The 24,584-nt window shown below is 36.8% G+C and overlaps 1 protein-coding gene across 1 annotated transcript in view; it reads right to left on the bottom strand.

Annotated features, from left to right (window-relative positions):
* Positions 1 to 6,349: 6,349 nt before the first annotated feature.
* PI31 (Proteasome inhibitor 31 kDa) overlaps positions 6,350 to 24,584 on the bottom strand; it is a 144,158-nt gene continuing 125,923 nt past the window's right edge. The window contains exon 7 of the mRNA XM_090405623.1: positions 6,350 to 6,535. Within this exon, the coding sequence (XP_090261749.1) occupies positions 6,484 to 6,535 (52 nt within the window). The 3' untranslated portion in view covers positions 6,350 to 6,483. The remainder of the gene's footprint in view (positions 6,536 to 24,584) is intronic.

The raw sequence follows: 24,584 nt of genomic DNA on the forward strand, positions 1-24,584 counted from the left end.
GGTGGTGGGAGAGTTTGTGAATGTATCTGCCTGTGTGCGTGGGTTTTCTATATACAGTGAAGGAAAGTGTACCGTTGGGAAGGCGTGTAACTAAGGTGTCTAGAAAAGGTAAACAATTGTTCTTTTCCTTTTCCATTGTAAACTGGATTCTTGGATGTAGGCTGTTGAGGTGACTGAGGAAAGTTTAGTGTGTCTGGGCCATGAGGCCAAATAGAGAACACATCATCTACATATCTTAGCCAGATAGGTTTGAGAGGGGCTGAGTCTACGGCTCGTTTTTCAAATTCTTCCATATAAAAATTATCAAGGGGGGGAACCCATGGCGGTTCCCTCTATCTGCTTGTAGATTTTGTTCTTCCAAGACAAATCTATCTATATAGAAATATGAGATAATGTGCATGTCAAATGTGAATGTAACATGTTAAAAACGTAATACTGTATTTGCGTTTTATTTTTGCAATATTCGTTGTGTATGTTTTGTATTGAATATAATAATATGTCTATATTACGATTTTTTTCGAGCCGTGATATATTTTAATTTTTTCAAAGGGGGCCCTGACATCCAGAAGATTGGGGTTATTTTTCTTGGAAGAACAAAATCTACAAGTAGATAGAGGGAACTGCCATGGGTCCCCCCCTCTCACCCCCTCTTGCCAATTTTTATATGGAAGAATTTGAAAAACGAGCCATAGACTCAGCCCCTCTCAAACCTTCTATCTGGCTAAGATATGTAGATGATGTGTTCTCTAAAAACTTATGATATTCATATAAGTTTTTTCATATAATATGAATTTACTAATATTTATTAAGCGCCGAAATACGCATGAAGCAAAATTTGTGAACACGCACCAGTGTGATTTTTCCCCATTAAAATATAAAAAATAACAAAAAAGAAATAATAAAAATTAAATACGTTTCTTTTAAGATAAAATAATCTACTTAGTCTTAAAAGATTTCAAATTTGTTTTCATTATTTCACGGCCCCCAAGAGGACCGCGGCCCACAGTTTGGGAAGCGCTGCTCTAGAAGATGTGCTTTACATTTATGGTAAATACTAAGGAGAGGTCTGGTGCTTGCTCCACCTTTACTACGAGTTGCCTATAAGGCAACTCGTAGTAAAGGTGGGGCAAGCATTACTTATGCTTGCATCCGCCGAAACCTTTAGTTTCTATATATTAGGGACGAAATTCTTGTAGTTTCTATATTCGGCTATGTAATAATGTTGGATTCAATATTCACTTAATTTGTACCATCATGTATTATATTTGCAGTGTTTTCTTTGTTTTTTGCATTTTAGCACATACTAGTAATGAATGTATCGCTCAGGTATACGCGTTGTACGCTGCAAAATTACCGCTGCGAGCTCCCGCGTGTTAAGGAATAATAACAAATAAGTCATTATAAATAATTTGTTCAAGACAAAATCTATAAAATATCATTTAAATTTAAACAAAAATGTAATTTATTTTGATATAATTAATGAATAATATTTTTTTAAAGTATTTCCTCCTCGCCTGAAATCTTTGGCGCCTTTACTATCCTGGTGTCTGTGTGTGTTGCACACCGTGTCGGCGCGCCCCTGTGTTCATCCTTAGGTTTTGGACACTAGTGTATATAACTATGTAGTGAGATATTAATTATTCCAAGAGCTATTAAACGTATTTAGTAATATTATTGAAACATAGTAAGTAGATTTTGATATGGATAAGAATCTGATCAGGCATCTGAGGAAGAGAGTATAGCATACAACTGTCGCCATCGCATGATCTCTAGTCCTAAAGTTATACATCAGGTCTTCCCAAACTTTTATGGGTCAAGGCAGGGGTGTAGGTGAGTCAGGGCGATGCCCTAATACTTTTTTAAAACTATCAAAATTTTTAAATTCATTATAATAATGAGACTTATAATGAATTTCCAGCTTTCGGTCAAAAAATAGCAGCTTGCCGCTCTTGTCATTTTCGTTTCAGAAAAGAAGGCAATCTCTCTGCCATATGGCCGTCGCAATAATAATAATGATGATGATGATGCACTTTGTGCTCTGGATTTTTGTTTCCACGGTACAGCCCTGGTACTTTTTCTTTTAGAACTACACACCCCTGGGTCGTGACCCACTTTCGAAAATGGTAATTTTTCGCGACCCACTCGCTGGTAATGCATATTTTAAAGGGAAGGGGGGGGGTTGAATAAAAAAATATCGTTTTCCTACTTTTACATTTTTTACTGAATATACTTAATATATAAATTTATTAATCAGATACATAATGAGGTGTATGAAGAATGGGCTTGTTTTCTATTTTTGCTGATCACGTCTTTGACGTCCCCATCGATGTATTTTCAGATGCAAGGTGTTTGATAATTGAAGCTTATTTCGAAATTTGTTTTTAATTCGTATCATTGCCGAAAATCCAACTTCACACATGTACAAAGTACTTGAAGGAAGCAGCATTCTTAAAGCTGCGGTAGAAAGAGACCCACCAAAAATCAGCTCGTGACCCACACTTTGGAAATCTCTGCTATACATTATTGTCAGAAATAGTGCGTTCTACAGTCTCGAGTTTTGGGATTAAAAACTCGAGTTTCTGGGAAAAAATCTTACACACACACACACACACACAAGGGACATCCATAAAGTAAGTTCCGATGGGCTGTCAGAGAAACAAAAATATACTTACAAAAAAAATTATTGAAGATTAAAGTAGACATCTTTCACTACTTTTCTATAATTTCTCCATTGTTCAGGCACTTATCATGACGGGGCACCAAAAGTTGTCTACTTTCATCGTAGAAGATTGCCACCTGTGACGCAAACCACATATTGACCTCATCATCGTCTTGAAACCACCGGCCAAGGAAACATTTCAGATGTTTGAACAGGTGAAAGTCGCTTGGCACGAGGTCAGGACTATGGGGAGGATGATGGATTTGTTCCCAGCCAAAGGTGGCGAGAAGTTGTGTTACGCAGGCTGTGTTCTCCATAAACCTCAATAATTTGCCAATGAATTTCAGCTGCTTTAACGTTCTTTGCATTCAAGAAACAGATAAATGACCTAATTTCGCATGCAGTGGGCGATTCGATTTTCTTAGACATTATAAACACACACCAAGAAGCGTACACACGATCGCAGTGCTGCAGTGAAAATATTTAAAAATGGAACTTACTTTCTGGATGTCCTTCGTGTGTGTGTGTGTGTATATATATATATAGTACAAGAAAATAAATCAGTGAAATTTTAACAAATTTACTGAATGAACGTTCAGGGGTTACAATGGCATGAAAATATTCGCAACCTGAACATGCTTTTAAAAGTCTCTTGCATTTTCAAGCTGCTTTTCTCTACACTCATTCGCATAATCATAACACAGCACAGTTAAGTCTTCAGTTACTCTATAAAAATGGTAAGCACATCCGCAACATTGTTACCTGGAAGACGATAAAATGGCTTATTGAGCAGATGTCAGCCGCGTTTGCCCACTCAAAATTCCTTTGCACAAGTCATGGCTTGCTTGGAGTTGTAAATGAGTGGAATGGGCTGCCAATCAGTTGAGTGCTTTGTCTATTAATAAGTTCACGGAGATGTATGACAGATTGGGTCTCCTGCGATGTGGAGATGCCCGTCCCGCATTTCCTTCAATTCTAACTGCTGACTGACAACTTAAAATATAGACTATATTTATATTTTCCTGTATAATGTTCCATTCATCCCATATAACTGTAGTGTTTTGAAAAGCTTTTCACTGGGCACCTTGTCATATGCCTTTTCCAGATCTACAAAACTTAGTATAGATTCTTGTCATATTCCCATGATTTCTCAACTATTTGTCTTAAAGTCAAAATCTGATTTTTATAACCTCTATTTGGGCTGAGACGACCAGCTTCAACAATCTTTCTCAACCTCTTTTCAAGTATACTTTGCATAAATCTTATGCAAGCATACTTGAAAAGAGGTTGAGTATATATATATATATATATATATTAAGATTACTTGTATTTGGACCATGAAGAAGATAATATAAAGAGCCAAAGGCTTCAATTCGGTGACGTGAAATTATTTAAGTTAAGGGATATTACATCCCATATTGTTTCATAGCCGAATAAGAAACTCAAAGAGTTTCATGCCGAATATAGAAACTACGCTACCAAATTGAAGCCTTTGGCTCTTCATATAATTAGTAATTTATTAGGACACCTTCTTGGCAATTCTTATAGTAGGGTATGTAAGTTCGGTTCGCTACAAACTTGGTATTAGCTAGGTCTACCCACTCACTGATGAGACCTCAATAAAGGCTGAAACCGGTCTGGGTAGTGACCTTCTCTCAATGTAGAACAGTAGTACAGCCCCTATGAGCTGGGTTTCACATTATGAGTAAATACCAAGAACAGTGATCGGAGCTCTCATAGCAAGGGTGGAGTTGCCTCAGTGTTGCACTATCCAGGTATTTGCTTACACTTGGACTCGCTGAACTTTATATAGTTTCTATATTTGGCATGAAACAATATGGGATGTAATATCCCTTAACTTAAATAATATAAAGTTTGTGATTTATACAAAATGGGGAACACATCTTGATTGTTCTTTCTCAAGAAAATATTTTAAATGTAGTGGCTGGAGAGAAGAAATATCAGGGGGTATGCAAACCAAATGTAAGCAAGCAAATCTTTATTCTACTATATATACAGTTAACTCTCTCAGTATACAAACAACTGTTATAGTGAACTCACTCAACAAAACTACCAAAATGAATAAGACAAACAGTATTATAAAAAAAAATTATAGCAGGTCTACTAGATAAACTATTCCTTGGGTTGCTTGCAGGACCACAGGAATGGGTTATCACATGGTCATTTACTACAGTTAATTTCCTTCTTAACAGTATTTTTGCTATTGTGAGAACTGACTGTACACTGAACTGGCTGTATAATGAATAGAAATTGTAAAAAAGACTGCTGACTATGAAATAACTCAAAATTACTTCCTAGCCTCTCCGAAAGACCTCCTCTCTTATCTTGCAGTTTACAGGATCCCTTGTGCATGTGACCTTTGCTATTATGGACAGACATGTCTTTCTGCTTAGATTTGTCTAGAACAACATCAAGAGTATATTTTAATTCAAGAGTCCGATAAGTCTGGTTTAGCTAGCCATGCCTTATCTAACAGGCATAGAATTCAACGGTACTCAAGTCCTACATAAAAGTTATTTTCTTCTTTAAAGACTATATATAAAGAAAGTTGTGAAGCCCACATTCACAGTCTAAAATGTAGCTCAGCCAGTATAGATGAAGTCATTTGGTCAGAAAGACCTGGGTCCAACTCAGTCCATGAGGTGAGGAACTTTTATCAGGTTTCTTTCAACTAAAGGTGAGTTAGACAGTCTCATACAAAGGTAGAGGGTTTTTTTTCATAATGAAACTCTGGTTTTTTTGTCCCTCAGAACAGGCAGCTCAACCAGTCCTAACAGATGGTGGAGAAAAAAAAAAAGGGGGGGGGGCTCATACAAATAAATAAAACAGTCCAAACCCCAACAAAAAAACAATTGCCTTAAACTTTTCCAATATTGGGAAGTCATCCTAAGTAATGCTCCTTATTCCTGTTTCAAATGTCTACATTTATTTCTTTGAATTGTAATAGTTGTAGATGAAGTTATCCTCCTGCAATTGATAACATATATTTGTCATGTACTTGCAATTCAAGTGTTGTGCAATAAGAACATCTTATTGTGTTTATCTCTTTTCAGTTATATGAAAATAGCAAGGAAATCTAGTCAAAAATTCTGCAAATATTAAATAATTTTTTTTCAAATGAAAGTATCATTCTGTTACACTATACTTTTATCATTATGCCATCCCACTTACATTTTGATGTTCAGATCTAAAATTAGCATGAGAGGAGATATTATATATTTGTGTTATATCTACTGGTTTAAAAAAAAAAAATTTTTTTTTTGGCATATAATTATCAAAAATTGCATCTACTAATTATTTACTTTTCTAATCATATCAGTAAATCATTTGTATAAGGATAGAATACTTATTCTTTATTCTGTCTAAAAGTTGCATGTTAACATACTGATGCTTTCCTAAAAACAAGCTATTTAAAATACGAATCAAATGTATCTCATCTAACGTCGATCCAAATTTTCAACTTTTCATTATGTTTATATCAGCATGCTGCAGTTGTAAACCTATTATTTTTGACATTTTTATTTATTCCTGTGATAAGTGTAAATGGTTTATCAAGACTTTAGCAAAGGAGAAAATTCCATTTGTTTCAACAGTATTTGTAGTTAGACCCACAAATTAAAAAAAAATCACCCTGAACTTTGAAAGAACAAGAACAGATAAAAAAATGCAAACATTTGCAATAAAATTTTACTTGTCTGCAGGAACAAATATATACAATTTATAGGAAGTGTTTACAGAACTTGATTCTTTATAGAATATCACCGTTCAGGCACAAAAAATTCATTATAATAGTTACTGCATGTTCACGTGAACATGTCATCATAATCTGGTGGACGGATATGATCTGGATCAGGTCTAAAACAGAAAGAAAAGAAAAAAGTATTTAATGTTGTTTCAATGCACAGTAGATCTAATTAAGTTTGTATTTTTTATTACATTTGTTTTACAAATCAACAAGTTTCTTATGCTAATTAGCACCTAGCCAGTGGGAATTTAAAAACTGCCGATATATTGTCAAAGAGGGTTGGCATTTACTTTAAGCAGAAAAAGTAAATATCACATTTAGCCAGCACACAAAAAAGAAAAGTACAGATATCAATCTTACTGCTTAGGCACTTTTTCAGCAGCAATAGTGAAAAACATTATGGGTATGTTTATATCTATCTCACTAAGAAACAATTTCATCTACACCTACCCCAACTTTACATATTACATTATTTAAAATAGCCTATTCATGATATAGTTTTCCATCACTGTATTCATCTGCTGAACACATTCAAAAAATATAACATACTATCAACCATGGTTAATTGTAAAATGGAGGTTTAGTCAAGAACAGCTTAGAAATCTATATGTTTAACTATAACAGTTTACTGCATATTTCTAAATAAAAACATTTAAAATAAGAAATGTTTTAAAATTTGAAATAAAAAGAGAAGGCTTGCTGAGTTCATAATCACAACAACATATCAAGTGATGTGAATGCTGCAATGCTATAACATCATGGTATTGTGTGTATGGAGTGGTTTTAGCACTCTCAAAGGATAAATAACTTTTTTGTATTTTTGGTGATAATATTAGGTTAACTTATTGTAGTTTTTGTTTAAATATGATATTGTTGGTATGGCATCAATGCGCGGAGAGCAATGGCCAAAGACCACGTTGTCGACTGATTTGGATTTTTGGGATTTTGTGTGCTGCAGTGTGCGTGAAATGTATTTGTTGAGAAAATTAAAGGATATGTGGAAGGAAATTGAAACTGGAGAGAGAAAAAGAGAGAGAGAGAGAGAGACTGGATATTAAATGTTTCAAAAGTGAGTAATTATTAGATGAGAACAGCAAATGTTAGTAAAGTGGACACTATCAATGGTAGGATGGAATTAACATTGAACATGCTGCCATGGAAATAGAAAAGAACAAAATGACATTAAAAAGAAATAACGCACTTGAATGTTATCCTTCACAGGGCAAAGATCAAAATGGAAACATTGCAGAAGCTGCAAGAGATTATCAGGGCTGAAACGAGGGGGGGCAGGGATCAGAAAGTAATAATAAAAACTGAGCGAACAAACCAAAAAAAACAGGAAAAGAAGAGAATTATATATGGATAGAGACTCAATGATCAGGGAAGTACTTAATGAAAGTGTGACAAAATAATGCTTTCATGATGAAAAAATATATGACATTAGTTATGCAATCCAGATGCAAAAATGTAGGGTCAAGGAATTGATTGTTTTGGTTGAAACAAATGATTGTTTCAACCAAATGATTTCAAACAAATGATTGTTTCAACCAAACAGGCATTAGTGAGATTTAGCTAACAGCAGATAATGTAGTTACAGGGATAGAATGTAAAGGTTTTAGTATTTTCATGGAAGATAAGATGGAGAGAGGGGTACTGCTGTTGATAGTAGATGAATTGCAGCCAAAAAGAATAGGAAAAAAGCAGGAAGGTGGCTGTTCATTTGAAGCAGTCTTATGTGAGATTAAGGCTAGTAAGACAAAATATACAGTTAGTCATTGCTATAGGCCAGGGAGTACCACAGATGATCTGGAAGGCATGAATCATCAAATTAGTACAATGAGTACAGATCAAGTGATTATTATGGGAGACTTCAACTATGGAGATATTGTCCGGAAAGAAGAAAGATCACATGGAAGAAAGGAAATAGAATTTATACACCTGCTGAGAGATAATTATTTAAGGCAGCATCTGATGGCAGGGACTAGGGGTGGAAGAGTATTGGACCTGGTCACAGGATCAGAAAAGCCATAACCAACATGACCATATTGCTTCCAACCGGTGAAAGCGGCCATGCAGACTTAATTTGGGAGATTGTAAAGCATGAGGAATATTTTGTCAAGAAGGAGTATATGTGGAACTACAAGGCAGGTGATTATGACAAGCTTAGGAGCAAGCTGACATCTGTGCCATGACATAACACTGCAGGGTAAGGATGTTAGTAGTGCATGAGATATAGTTAAAATTTATCTAGAGGAAACAATATTAAATTGTATACCTAAGGCAAGAAGGGTTAATCAGGTAGGAGTTATATTTAATGAGTAATATCATTAAGCACGGACTGCAGAAGAAAATGTTGTGAAAGGTATATAAAGAGAAAGATGACTAATATGGCAAGGAAGGCACAATCAGATTAGGAGAAGAATCCAGCCAAACAGACTAAAGGATATCCAAGAGTTCTTTCATACGTGGCAAGTAAGAGGAAGAATGACTATGGAAGATTAACCTTAATGAGTGACCAATTTGTAATGGTATATCATCCAAGTGAGGTTAATGCTTTAAAATATGTGACAGACACTAATGTGGGAACAGAGGTGGACGAAATGTAGGTTCTTAGGATATTGCAGAATCTCAATGTAAATACAGCTTTGGGATTAGATGGGATATCAGTTCAGGATCTTGCAAGAATTTGCAAGGGAACTGGCAATACCTCTGACTAGGATCTTTAAGTCTCAGCTCCAGTAGAGTTCCATGAGAGTGGAAAGAGGACAAAATAATTCCATTGCATAAAGAAGGTGGTAAGACTGTAGTAGCATATTTTAACTCAGGTGCAGTGGTCAAAATACTGGAAAAATTTGTCAAAAAGAGAATTCAAGAATGGGTGGATAAAAATATGATACTGTATGAGGGCAACATGGCTTTGTAAAGGATAGGTCATGCCTTAGTAATTTATAAACTTTTTATAATAGAGTAACATAGGCGAGTTGGATAAAGGAAATGGCTACACGATGATTCTGCTGGAATTTGACAGAATACTGCATGGTACTCAGTTATGCAAATTAGAACAAATGGGGGATGAATATGAATTCTTATCCACTTAACTACTGGATAAGATAAGTGGATAAGAGGGTGGCTGCTGGGCAGATATCAAAAAGTGGTATATGGATTGGTAGAATCGAGGGGAAAACAGGTGACTAGTGGTGTGTTGCAAGGTTCAGTACTGGGACCATTGCTGTTTAATTTGTACATAAATGATATAGGCAATAACCTGAAAGGAAATCATTTAGTTGTTTGCTGATGATGCAAAATTAGATAGAGTAACCGTTAATCAAGGCAATGTGGAGAGTTGCAGGATTATTTAAATGGACAAAAGATAATGGACATCAGTGTTGGATATGACAATAATGAAAGTTCAGATAAGGAACACATTAATTTGCAAGAAAATTGTTGATTGGAAGCCAGGAATAATGCAAACCTGATTGTGTAGTATACTATCATGTAACCTCCCCCCCCCCCCTTTGTGGATACATATCAGGAATTTGATGATGATAATACCTTCCGACTGGTTTTAGATGCAAGCACATACAGGAAATTTGAAATAGGAAGTGATAATTTAGTATAAATTGTATCTATTGCCCCTCCTTACACCAAGTCCAGTGTCATAACAGAGCTATCTGAAAAAGATGGAAATCTATATAGACTCTACTCTCAACAGTAATAAGTTACAGAAATAATTATAGAATAACACGTATGCCACAGTAAATAACTTTTTTAATGTGTAAATATTTCATCTTAGGATTGGATTCGAAGGAGGTCCGATGCCTATATGGTACACCTTTCATTGCTGTAATGTTATTGATAATATCGTTATGATTTGACCATGTTAGGCGAGAGCACTGACCTTCTTAGTGGGTTATTGTGTAGCTCAGTGGATGTGGCATTTACACACCACGGCGCTTGGCCGCACGAAGGAAGACTTGGTTTCGAGTCTAGTCGGCGACTAGAGGAAATTTTTCTAAGCCTTTTTTCGAGTGGTTCCCGAGTTAGTCAATCTCTGGCAGGGGCAAGCGGGTTTTTCATCCCGTAAACTCAAGAAAATCGACCGTAGAACCCACAGTATTTCAGACATTAAATATATTGTGTTAGGGACCACGAGATGGCGGCACTTGTTGAGCCATTCTCTTCACTGCGTGCCGCTTAAACAGTGATAGCCTTGGGCCGGCTATCTCTGATTGGGTACTAGTGGAGATTGAACTGCCCACTCAGTCTCGAAAAATTAGATAGGGCTAAAAACTGGCCTTGCCTTCTCCCTATATGGAAATTAAAAGGCATTAGTGGAGCGGATTATTATTATATAGTTAGTGGGATAGAATGTGTAGGTTATAGTCTGTTTAGGAGGGACAGAGAGAGAATAAAATGGGGGGGGGGGTATTATTGATGATAGCTGATGAACAGCAGCCAAGGAGAATTGAAGTTGTATCGCAGGATAGTGAAAGGAGCTCATTTGAGGCTATTTGGTGTGAGATTGAGACTGGCATAATAAAATATACAGTTGGGTGCTGCTATAGACCAGGTGATGGAATAGATGGTGGAGATAGTATGCATAGGGAAATTGATGAAATAAGTGGAAGGGTATTTATTATGGGGGATTTGAACTATGGTAACATTGATTGGAAGGAGGAGAGGACACATGTGAGGAAGGAAAAGGATTTTATTCAATTATTAAGGGATAACTATCTCAGACAGCATGTAATTGAAAATACTAGGGGTGTGAGAGTGCTTGACCTGGTAATAGCATCTGAGAATTTGACTGTAATGAATATGACCATGTTGCCACCTATTGGTGAGAGTGATCATAAGGTCTTGACCTGGGAGGTGGCTAAAGGTGTGGAATTTTTGATTAAGACAGGGTATATGTGGAATTACTGTGCTGGCAAGTATGACAAGCTTAGGAGATTGCTTGGATCAGTGCCATGGCATGTACAACTGCAAGGGCTGGACGTCGATACAGCATGGGAAGTGGTCAAGGAGCATTTACAGGAGGTTATGGCTGATTGTATACCTAGGGTCTGAATAGTAAAACAAGTAGGGGTTAAATGGATGAATAACACCATTAAGCTTGAGCTGCAAAAAAAAGAAACAACTGTGGAGGGAATTTAAAGAAAGGGGTGACCTGCAGGCACATGAACGGTTAAAGTGCAGGCCAGAAAGGTAACGAGTGTGGTAAAAAAAGCAAAAGTGGATTATGAAAGGAAACTAGTTATGCAAGCAAAAGAGAATCCCAAACAGTTCTTTCAATATACTGCAAGTAAGAAAAACACTGTACACGGCAAAATGATTTTAAAGAATGATGATGGTAAGGAGGTCACTGAATCAGTCGACATCGTGGAGTTACTGAGCGTGCACTTTGCAAAAGCATATCATTTAGGTGGTGACATTGAAAAAATGAAGGAACCATTAGTTTATATGGGAATAGTGATGAATGAAGTGGAGGTGACTAGTCTATTACAGAACCTTAATGTGAACACATCTGTGGGATTGGATGGTATACCGGCACAGATCTTGCGTGAAGCGGCTAAAGAATTATCAGTGCCCTTGACCATGTTGTTTAATCTGAGTCTTGGGTCTGGTTTAGTCCCGAAGGTGTGGAAAGAGGGGAAAATAGTTTCACTGCATAAAGGTGGATCCAAGACTACGGTTGCAAATTACCGACCGATCAGCATATCAGGAGTCATTGTCAAGGTCTTGGAGAAAGTAGTCAAGAGAAAAATACAGGAATGGATTGATGAAAATGAGATACTGTACAGGGGACAGCATGGCTTTGTGAAGGGTAGATCATGCTTCAGTAACTTGCTCAAGTTTTATAACAAGGTGGCTGAACTGGATAAGGGAAATGGGTTTACAGTGATACTGCTGGACCTGGCAAAGGCGTTTGACAGGATACCACATGGAATACTAATCCGTAAACTACAACATATGGGAATGGATATAGGATTGGTGAGATGGATAGGTGGTTGGTTGATGGAGAGATATCAAAGAGTAGTTTATTCAGGAGTAGAGTCCAAAAGACGGCCTGTGACTAGTGGTGTGCCACAGGGTTCTGTTCTTGGACCACTGCTGTTTAATCTGTTCATTAATGATATAGGGAAGGATCTAAGTGGAACAATTCATTTGTTCGCCGATGATGCAAAGTTGGGTAGGGCAATAGTGAATGCAGAAGATGTCAAAGTCTTGCAGGATGACTTAGATAGATTGGAGTTCTGGGCTAAGGAGAATGGATGTCAATTTAATGTGACAAAATGTAAGGTTATGCATTTTGAGGTGAAAAGATTAGCAGCAGTATACTACATTGGTGGAACTGTACTCCAAGAGATTGATGAGGCCAGGGACTTGGGAGTGTTGGTGGATAGGAAGATGAGGTTTAGGGGGGCACATTGCAAAAGTAGCTAAATGAGCTCATCAACTCACTTGGTTATTGAAAAATACCTTGACGAGCAGAGACAAGCAAGTTATTGTACCTCTGTACCGAGCCTTGATAAGACCTCATCTCAACTACTGTGCCCAGATTTGGTCACCTCGGTTCCTTCTTGATGGGGAGGAGGTGGAAAGGATCCAGAGGCGAGTGACCAAGATGATAGCAGGTCTATGGAATGAACCTTATGAGAACAGGTTGAAGATTTGTGGGTTGCAGAAACTAGTTGATAGGCAGAAAAGGGGAGATATGATTGAGACATTCAAATTGCTAAAGGGATTCTATAGGATTAATTCAGAGGATATTTTTGAGATCAGGACTGGTGGTGGGAGAACTAGGGGACACCTATGGAAGCTGGGCAAGAGTGTGGTTAGCAGGGGTGTTAGAGCTGGGTTCTTTACTTGTAGAGTGGTAAATGAGTGGAATAAGCTGGCAGAGTCTGTTGTGGGTGCTATGACGGTGAACGAGTTCAAGGCAAGGTATGATAGATACTGTGAGAATGTAATCGCATAGTTGTGTGGACATGATGTTTAGGGCCTCCCTCGATGAGTCTAAGGACTCCTGGAGTCACCCGAAATAATAATAATAATCTTATGTATCATAAGACATCATCAGTATAACTAACGAACAACAACAGGAATTAAATTCAAGCATGTGAACAGTAGAGCACATGCTTAAATTGGAATCCCTCTACATACATAGTCAAGTATTCATGGATTAAAAACTACTGGACTGAAATTAAAATATAGCAGATAAATTATCGAATGCAATGAATGAGGATAACAATTTCCCAAACTTTTGGAATAGTGAGAGTCATTTCGATTAAGATTAGGTCTATGAAGTAAGACTTCAGCACTTTCTTTATATAACCGTTCATATTTATATGTGGATCTATGTAGTACCTTGGTGTTTTGCCACTGGATCCTGTGGTTAGTATTTTCAATTCCATGTTGTGCAAGGCTAGATTTTGTGAGGTCAGAAAATGCTAATTTATAACAGATCCACATAAAGAAAGTACTGAAGCCTTACTTCATAGAACTAACCTATGTATACAGCCAATTTAGTATTCTGACTCCATGCAGTTAGCCTAGTGACTGCGCTTCGCAACCATATGCCAGGGGAAGGAGTTCCCTAGCTTCGATTCCCGTCGACGACAAGAGGAGCTTAAGGATCTGCCATAGCTAAGTTAGCCGGTTTTGGGCGTGGATGGAAGGGTTTTTTCATCCCACAAGCAGGCAAACCGATCCAGTGAACACAAGGATTACAGTCAGGAATACTGACCCAGCCATAGTTCTGATTTGTCAGCTATGCCAGTTCAGGAGCCCGGATAAAATTGGGGGGATTAAGATGGTGCCGTACCTCGCCGTAAAAGGGGACTCACGGCCATGTATCATCATACGATTAGTAGCAGTAGTGTTCTGACTAATTTCTCTCTTATTCCATATGAATTTATTCAATTAACTTCAAACTATACCAGCTTTGTTGATTCTGTTGTCTATTTCCATATTTAATTTACCATCTTCACTAAAAATCACACCTGAGTAGCTGAAATGTTTTACTTGTTCCACAGATTCCCCATGCACAACACAGTTGACATTTTCAACAATTCTACCTATTTTCATTGTCTTTGTCTTTTTAATGCTGACCTTCATACCATATCTATTACAACAGTTATTCAATTTAGTCAGGGGCTCTTGCAAACTTGTAGTAGATTTATTTAGAAGTATAACATCATCCGCATAAAGCAAAGAGCTGACATTAACATCTCCAATTCTGATATCATGTTTAATACCACTTTCCTTCATAATGTGATCCATATAGATAATGAATAACACAGGGGATAATGTACATCCTTGTCTCACACCAGATTTAACATTAAACCATCTTCCTGTACTTCCTTCAATTCTAAATGCTGACTTACAACTCAAATAAAGACTAAGTATTGCTTGATATAATGCCCCATTGACACCATATAACTGTAGCGTATTGAATAGCATCTCTCTTGTCACCTTGTCATATGCCTTTTCCAAATCGAGAAAACTTAATTACAGATCTTTATTATATTCCCATGCTTTCTCAACTATTTGTCGTAAAGTGAAGATCTGATCCTGACCTCTATTTGGCCTGAATCGAGCTTGTTCTTTACCAAGCTTTTCTTCCACAATTCTTCTCAACTGTTTCTCAAGTATACTTGAATAGATCTTGCCAGGAACACTCAGTAGGGAAATACCTCTGTAATTCTCACATTCAGTTTTATTTCCCTTTTTATATATGGGCACTATTAGAGCTCTACTCCAATCATCGGGAATTCGTCCCTCTGTCCAGGCTTTCTGAACTATGCTGCACAGCCACTGTAAGACTTTTATACAACCATACTCCAGCATTTCTTGTCGAATATCATCTACTTCTGCTGCCTTTCCACATTTCAAACCTTTGATGGCTTTTTCTACCTCAAGTATGGATATGTATTCCTGACTGCATGCCTGGTCAGTGTTTTTTACCACTGTGCTGTCATCACTTCTTGTTTCATTTAGCAGTTTTTCAAATTAATTACTCCATACTTCAAGGATATCTTTTTCTCCCGTTTTCATGTCACCTTTATCATCTCTAACTCCTTTTACAGCACTCTTTCCTCCATTTCTAAGCTTCTTCAAGAACCTCCAGAATATCTTACCACCTTCTTGATATTTATTTTCTATGTTCTTGCCAAAATCCTGCCATGACTTTTGTTTAGCTAGTTTTACACATATAAGTTTTACAGATAGTTTTACACAGCTAGTTTTACAGATAGTTTAGCTTTCTTACATTTGTCTGTGTATTCTCTAAGATCAAAAGCTGACTTATTTGCCAGAAACTTTTGATATGCTTTCTTCTTTTCCTTCACTGCCTCTTTAACTTCCTGTGTCCACCATGGAGTTCTGATTTTTCTATCCTTGCAGACAACCTCTCCTACGGTTCACCACCTCAATCTACGGTTCACATGCCTTTCTAGCTGAATCAATCAGGGTTTTCTTTAAGGCTTGCAACTGAATCTTCAAGGTTTGGTTCCTGTTCTCAAACTCTTTCATTTTTTCTTCGATAATCTTTTTGTATTTTAGTCTACGGTTCACATTTGAGAGCTGGTCAACTTTTAATCGCTTTAAAACTTTCTTACATGTTCTTCTTTTCAATATGAAATTCAATTTTATCCTGCTAAAGACTAAATGGTGATAACTTCCAATTTCAAATCCTCTGTTAATTCTAGTGTCCTGCACCAGGGAGAAAACATCACTATCAACAATAACATAGTCAATGAGACTTTTCTTATTCCTTGTCTCTTCTCTCCATGTGAATTTGTGCACATTTTTATGTTGGAACATTGTGTTAGTAATAACCAGTCCATGTCCTGAACAGAAATCCAACAGGTATTTGCCATTATTATTAGCTTTACTCTTTTCTCCAAATTTTCCCAATATATTTTTATATATCTGACAATCATTTCCTACTCTGCTATTTAGATCCCCAACAAGGACCAACTTTTCCTTTTTCATTGCATCGTTGCTTTCTCTAAAGCATCAAAAAATTCCGTCACTTGTACCTCAGTAGAACCTTCTGTGGGACCATAGGCACAAATAAGTCTCATTTTTCAATTCACCATTCTGATATTAGCCCACATCACTCTACTTGAGACTGCCTGTCATTCAAGAAGATTAGCTTCGTATTTTGTGTTGAATACTATAGCTACTCCTTCTTTTCCTTGATTGTCATTTCCTGAATATAATATGTTGTATTTATTGCTCAGAAAGATCTCACCTGTTTTTGTCTTTTTTGTTTCAGTCACCCCTATTACGTCAATCTGGTACTTATCTAATTCCTCAGCTAGTTTGCTATGGAGCTAGCTGAGGAATTAGATAAGTACCAGATCTTTGCTATGGAGAAAGCACATTTTAACATCACCAGAGTTAAAACGTGCTTTCAAATTTGTTCCAGTAGCTGACTTTTCGCTGTTCGCCCTGGTTCCTTAGCGAAAACAACAAGGCCTTGTTTAACCGGGCAACGCCCCCAGCTGGCATGAAATTTTGTCATGTTGTACCATCATTTTGTATATTGGTTTAAGCCAATAAGAATACAATTTGTTCGGCTAAATCCCAAATTGCCCGCCATCCTTGTTCGTTCAATATCCAGGTAGATACCCAACAGGGTGCACCACGAGAAGGCGAGGATTGGACGTTAGGTCAGAAGCCCTGGTCGGTTCTCCGCATTCCTTTAAAGGCTATGTGAAGGTCTCCTCTCAGTTATACAGCTTTGACCCTTAAGCATCCCTATTTCTTTACATCTTAAAAGTTAAGAATAGCACTTCATACCACCAAGGAAGAATATCAAGTATTTGTAGTTTTTTTTTTTTTTTTTTTTTTTTTTTAAAACAGCAACCTAACAGATAAGAGGGGGGGGTACTGCTGTCAAAAAAGAATAGGAGATAGACAGGAAGGTGGCTGTTCATTTGAAGCAGTCTGGTGTGAGATTAATGCTAGTAAGACAACATATACAGTTCTTGCTATAAGGCAGAGAGTTCTATGGATGATCTTCGAAGACATGCATTAGTAAATCAATACAATGAGTACAGGTCAAGTGATTATTATTATTATAGGGGACTTCAGCTATGAAATTTAGATTGGAAGGAAGAAAGATCACATGGCAGGAAGGAAATGGAATTTATACACCTACTGAGAGATAATTACTTGAGGCAGCATGTGAAGGAGGGGGACTAGAGATGTGCAAGTATTTGAGATGATCATAGGATCAGAAGAGCTACACATTGCTTCGACTAGCAAAAGTGTCCATGCAATCTTGACTTGGGAGATTGTACAACATGAGGAATATTCTGTCAAGAAGGGGTATATGTGGAACTACAAAGCATGTGATTATGACAAGCTTAAATCTGTGCCATGGCATAAAACACTACAAGGCAAGGGATGTTAATAGTACATGGGAGATAATTAAGGGGAATCTAGAGGAAGTTATGTTAAATTGTATACCTAAGGCAAGGATAGTTAATCAAGTAGCAGGGGAAAATGCTGGTCTTGAAATTCACGCTTGCTCTTGTTATCATTCAGGGAATGAGAGGTGTGATTGAAGTCTGATTAGCGGAATAATGAATTACTGACCATTTAAAACTATGTACAGGTAACCCTCGTACAACACGGATGTTAGGTTCTGCAGAAATGCCGCGTTATATAAATCATGTTATGCGAGTCACAGATCACATAGAAAAAGTAGGGTTACATTCCGAAATCGTTTTTTTTTTAAATTACCGTATATTATCGCGTATAATGCGAACTAGAAATTTTGTTTGAAAAATAGCCCTAAAATGCCATGGCCACCTATAATGCAATCTGTTAATCTTGTTCCATAACATTATAAATAATACAATACGAATTAATGAAAGAAATATTTATTGTAAAACAAAATCCTTTAAATTCTTCTTCATCTTTTGAGTCATCAAACATTTCATTTATAAATTCATCTGTAGGGATTGTGTCATCGGTGTAGCAGTTGTCGTCATTGTCTTCATGCTCTCCAATTTGTTGTGCGTCATCCTCGCTTTCGTATATGACGTGATCTTCAGATCCATCCATTGAATTACTTATTCCACATTTAAGAAATGAGCGTTGAATCATTTCAGATGGTATCGAATCCCATGCTTCTTTAACCCAACTGGTGACTAGGGTGATCTCAGGCTTCTGAAAATTCCCACCCTTTGTCATCTTCACCAAGCCAGATGACATATTTTCTCTTCATTTAAATGGCTTATTCAAGCTGACATCAAGCAGCTGTAAAATGGAAGTCAGACCACCGGGTATGACTGCTAGGTCTGTACGTAGACCACGTGCTTTCTCTTTGCTTGCCTCTGTTAAATGCGCCCGGAACATATCCCAGACTAGCATGCTTTGTTGACGTAACAAGCTATTTGGATGTATGTTCCATACTTGATCCAGCCACAATTGTACACCTTCTTCATCCATCCAACCTTTCTGATTGGCGCGAACAATTACACCTGGTGGAAATTTCATATGCTTCAGAATTTTCTTCCTTTTAAATATCACTGTTGGCTTTAATTTGGTTCCGTCTGCCATGCATGCTAGAACAATGGTAAAATGTGTTTTTTCATGTTCCGTTGTTTTTATGAAGACACCCTTTTCACCAACTGAGTTTACTGTTCGATTCCCAGGCATATCAAAGTACATGGGTGTCTCATCCATATTGCCAATTTGGGAAAGTTCATATCCATGACACTTCCGTAATTTTATGATAAATTTATGGAAGGACTGCACTTTTTCTTCAAGCTGCTTTGGTAACTTCTGTGCAATTTTTGTTCGGTGTCATAATGTTAATGCTTTGCGTTCCATATATCTGTTGCACCACCCAGGCGAATCAAGAAAAGATGAAATACCTGGTGTGTCCTTGAATTTACCATTCTTGAGTTGTAGAGCTCGAAAACAAATTGCATTTCTTGTTACTATAATGCCATCTTGTCGTTGCGTCAAAATCCATTCATTTAGCTCTTCTTCGAGTTCTGGAAAGGATGCTACATCTCCACGACGGGCACGTTTCGTTTTGGGGATTTTTTCAAGACTATCTTTTTGCTTACGCCAAAGTCTAATATTACTCTCTGCTACACCAAATTCTCTCATAGCAACACTATTATTATGTTCTTCTGCAAACTGCACGACACGCAATTTAAATCTGCATCAAAAGATGAACCTTTACGTTTCTATTGGCTCATTTTCAGGCTAGGTTTGTTTAACGAATAATATTTAAAATGAACTGTGGTTAAACCGATATACCTAAACTGTGCTCTATCTATCTCACTGTGCTCTAGCATTTGGCGACGGAGATCGCATGCACAGATACGATGCGCACTCGGTCGCCGAATGTGAGTGGGTCAAGTAGATTTGGTTGCATAGGCATTAGGTTGTATATATTGTGTGCAAGTCTAATAAGATGTTATATTTTTTAGGATCCGCATATAATGCGAACCCCTAACTTTAAGTAGTATTTTTTACCATATATTTTTTGCGCGATAATATACAGTAGATAAACAACAATGACATATCCAACAAAAAATATATTTTTATTTAATTCAGGTAATTCATGTAAGTTAAGAAAACATATAAACTATGAAACAAACATAGTACAAAAGTATAAAAATTACAAATTGTACTTAAACTTCATTGCACATAATGCATAAATGTTTTAGGCAAAATAAAATAGTTTTTTCATTTTAAATTTAAAATATTCTGAAGAGAATAATATTCAAGAAGCTAAGACCCAGAACGCCTAATAACATTTGTGTATCGTTAATTTTCACACATCAAAACCTTTCAACATTTGGGAAAGGGAATACTGCTGTTCATGATCGGTCATAAAAAAAACTGCCTTCAAGCAGATTATAACAACTGGCAACGTATCCTCTGTTTTCAAAACTGAAGGAAATTACATCTGTGTAGCAAATGTCAGTGACCAAGCAGCATATTTTTAAACATGGAAATATTTATGAATTATCATTAATTTTCACACATCGAAATCTTTCAACATTTGGGAAAGGGAATACCGCTGTTTATGACTGATCATAAAATTTGCCTGCAAGCCGATTACAACAAACGACTGCATAATATAAACTAAAATGAAAACCAAAGAAAGTACATACAGCAAATGAAACAATTACACAAAAGGTGAGGATTTCCCAATTCGTTACATTTGTTATGATGCTTGTATTCGTGAATATGTCGAAAAGCTCAGACCCAGAACGCCTAATAACATCTGAGTAGCGAATGTTAGTGACCAAGCCCTGTATTTTTAAACATGGAAGTATTCATGAATTATCATTAATTTTCACACATCGAAACCTTTCAACATTTGGGAAAGGGAATACTGCTGTTTATGACCGGTCATAAAAATTGCTTGCAAGTAGATTATAATAATGGACGGCGTATCCTCTGTTCTCAAAACTGAAGGAAATGACATCTGTGTAGCAAATATCAGTGACCAATCAGCAAGGAAGTATAAAGAAAATTTTTCCACTAAACTTGAAGATCAAAGTAGTCTGTATCTGGTTCTCAAATCTAGTAATACTGAATACTTTCTTTGCTAGTTCGTATTGTAGGGTGAAAGTTACGAAAACCGTACTGCCATCATTTTTTAAAAGTAATAGGCCTGCAGATTTAAATTTTAAAATGAATAAGATAAGGGACTTTGTTTAATTTTGGTATTAAGAAATCTCATATTGAAGGTGTTTGTGACACAACAGATAGTGAGTCATCCACTACCAGCCTACAAAGCAATCTCCAGGATGTACAAAAGGAGGGGAAAACTACCAGCACACAGAAGAAAAAGTCTGCATTCACTTGTAAGACTTATAATATTATAAATTTTTGGTGATCAGAATGGGATATGTCAATGAAAATCAGCACAAATTAATTTAATGATGTTTAATTAATTAATTATTAATTAATGATCAGTTATTAACAATAAAAAGCATCTAAATTAACAATTAATTATTAATTAATACATTAGGTGTGCTTAAGGGTCAAAGCTGTATAACTGAGAGGAGACCTCCACATAGCCATTAAAGGAATGCGGAGAACTGACCAAGGCTTTTGACCTAATGTCCAATCCTCACCTTCTCGTGGTGCACCCTGTTGGGTATCTACTTGGATACTGAACGGACGAGGATGGGTTGGCAATTTGGATTTAGCCGACCAAATTGTATTCTTACTGGTTAAACCAAAATATAGAATGATGGTACAACATGACAAAATTTCATGCCGGCTGGGGCGTCGCCCAGTTAAACAAGGCCCCCATTGTTTTCGCCAGGGAACCAGGGCGAACAGCGAAAAGTCAGCTATTGGAACAAATCTGAAAATAAACCCCAACTCAACATCACCAGAGTTAAAGATCGGTACTATCAACGTAAGAAGCCTGAATGGCAAAGAAATGGAGCTAGCTGAGGAATTAGATAAGTACCAGATCGACATAATAGGGGTGACTGAAACAAAAAACACCAAAATTGGAGAGATCTTTCTGAGCAATAAATACAAAATGTTATATTCAGGCAATGATAATCAAGGAAAAGAAGGAGTAGCCATAGTATTCAACACAAAATACAAGGCTAATCTTCTTGAATGGCAGTCAGTCTCAAGTAGAGTAATGTGGGCAAATATGAGAATGGGGAACTGGACAATGAAACTTATTTGTGCCTATGGTCCCACAGAAGGTTCTACTAAGGTAGAAGTGGAGGAATTTTTTGAGGATTTAGAAAAAACAACTGACACAATGAAAAATGAAAAGTTGGTCCTTGTTGGGGATCTAAATAGCAGAGTAGGAAATGATTGTGAGACATACAAAAATATTTTGGGAAAATTTGGAGAAAAGAGCAAAGCTAATAATAATGGCAAATATCTATTGGATTTCTGCTGAGGACATGGACTGGTTATTACTAACACCATGTTCCAACATAAAAATGTGCACAAATTCACATGGAGAGAAGAGGCTAGGAATAAGAAAAGTCTCATTGACTATGTTATTGTTGATAGTGATGTCTTCTCCCTGGTGCAGGACACCAGAGTGTACAGAGGATTTGAAATTGGAAGAGAGCACTATTTAGTCTTGAGCAGGATAAAATTGAATTTCTTATTGAAAAGAATAACATGTGAGAAAGTTTTAAAGCGAATAAAAGTTGAGCAGCTCTCAGATGTGAACTGTTGACTAAAATACATAAAGATTATTGAAGAAAAAATGAAAGAATTTGAGAACAGGAATCAAACCTTGGAGATTCAGTGGCAAACTCTGAAGAAAACATTGATTGATTCTGCCAGAGAAGCATGTGGTGAGGTTATCTGTAAGGATAAAAAAAATCAGAACTCCCTGGTGGACACAGGAAGTTAAAGAGGCAGTGAAGGAAAAGAAGAAAGCATACCAAAAGTTCCTGTCAAATAAGTCAGCTTGTGCTATTAGAGAATATAGAGACAAATGCAAGAATGCTAAACACTGTGTAAAACTAGCTAAACAAAAGTCATGGGAAGACTTTGGCAAGAATATAGAAAATAAATATCAAGAAGGTGGCAAAATATTCTGGAGGTTGTTGAAGAAGCTTAAGAATGGAGGAAAGAGTGCTGTAAAAGGAATTAGAGATGATAAAGGTGACATGAAAATGGGAGAAAAAGATATCCTTGAAGTATGGAGTAATTACTTTGAAAAACTGATAAATGAAACAAGCAGTGATGACAGCACAGTGGTAAAAAACACTGACCAGGCATGCAGTCAGGAATACATATCCATACTAGAAGTAGAAAAAGCCATCAAAGGTTTGAAATGTGGAAAGGCAGCAGGAGTAGATGATATTCGACCAGAAATGCTGAAGTATGGTGGTATAAGAGTCTTACAGTGGCTGCACTGCATAGTTCAGAAAGCCTGCACAGAGGGACGAATTCCCGATGATTGGAGTAGAGCTCTAATAGTGCCCATATATAAAAAGGGAAATAAAACTGCATGTGAGAATTATAGAGGTATTTCCCTACTGAGTGTTCCTGGCAAGATCTATGCAAGTATACTTGAGAAACGGTTGAGAAGAATTGTGGAAGAAAAGCTTGGTGAAGAACAAACTGGATTCAAGCCAAATAGAGGCTGTCAGGATCAGATCTTCACTTTACGACAAATCGTTGAGAAAGCATGGGAATATAACAAAGATCTGTATTTAAGTTTTGTCGATCTGGAAAAGGCATATGACAAGGTGCCAAGAGAGAAGCTATTCGATATGCTGCAGTTATATGGTGTCAATGGGGCATTATATCAAGCAATACTTAGTCTTTATTTGAGTTGTAAGTCAGCAGTTAGAATTGAAGGAAGTACAGGAAGATGGTTTAATGTTAAATCTGGTGTGAGACAAGGATGTACATTATCCCCTGTGTTATTCATTATCTATATGGATCACATTATGAAGGAAAGTGGTATTAAACATGATATCAAAATTGGAGATGTTAATGTCAGCTCTTTGCTTTATGCGGATGATGTTATACTTCTAAATAAATCTGCTACAAGTCTGCAAGATTCTCTGACTAAATTGAATAGCTGTTGTAATAGATATGGTATGAAGGTCAGCAATAAAAAGACAAAGACAATGAAAATAGGCAGAATCATTGAAAATGTCAACTGTGTTGTGAATGGAGAACCTGTGGAACAAGTAAAACATTTCAGCTATTTAGGCACGATTTTTACTGAAGACGGTAAATTAAATATAGAAATAGACAACAGAATCAGCAAAGCTGGTATGGTGGGAAGTCAATTGAATAAATTCATATGGAATAAGAGAGAAATTAGTTGGAACACTAAATTAGCTGTATACAAGACAGTGTTCAAACCAGTTTTAACTTATGGATCTGAGAGCTGGGTTATAAGAGATATGAGATATGAGAGTCCTGAGAAAGATTAGAGGCATGAACAGATGGCATCAATGGCAATATCATATTAAAAACAAGGATATTAGGAAAGAACTTGACATTGTCAGCATCCAGGAATGCGTTAGCAGAGCTAATCTCAGGTGGTATGGTCACTTAAACAGAATGGGCGAGGAAAGATTAGTAAAACAAGTGTTCTCTGTCAGGTTGGCAGCAAAACGACCCTGAGGAAGACCAAGATATAGGTGGATTGATACA

This window comes from Typopeltis vanoorti, chromosome 15 (genome assembly GCF_054136105.1).
Source record: "Typopeltis vanoorti isolate ZY-2024b chromosome 15, IOZ_Tvanoo_1.0, whole genome shotgun sequence".
NCBI lineage: Eukaryota > Metazoa > Arthropoda > Arachnida > Uropygi > Thelyphonidae > Typopeltis > Typopeltis vanoorti.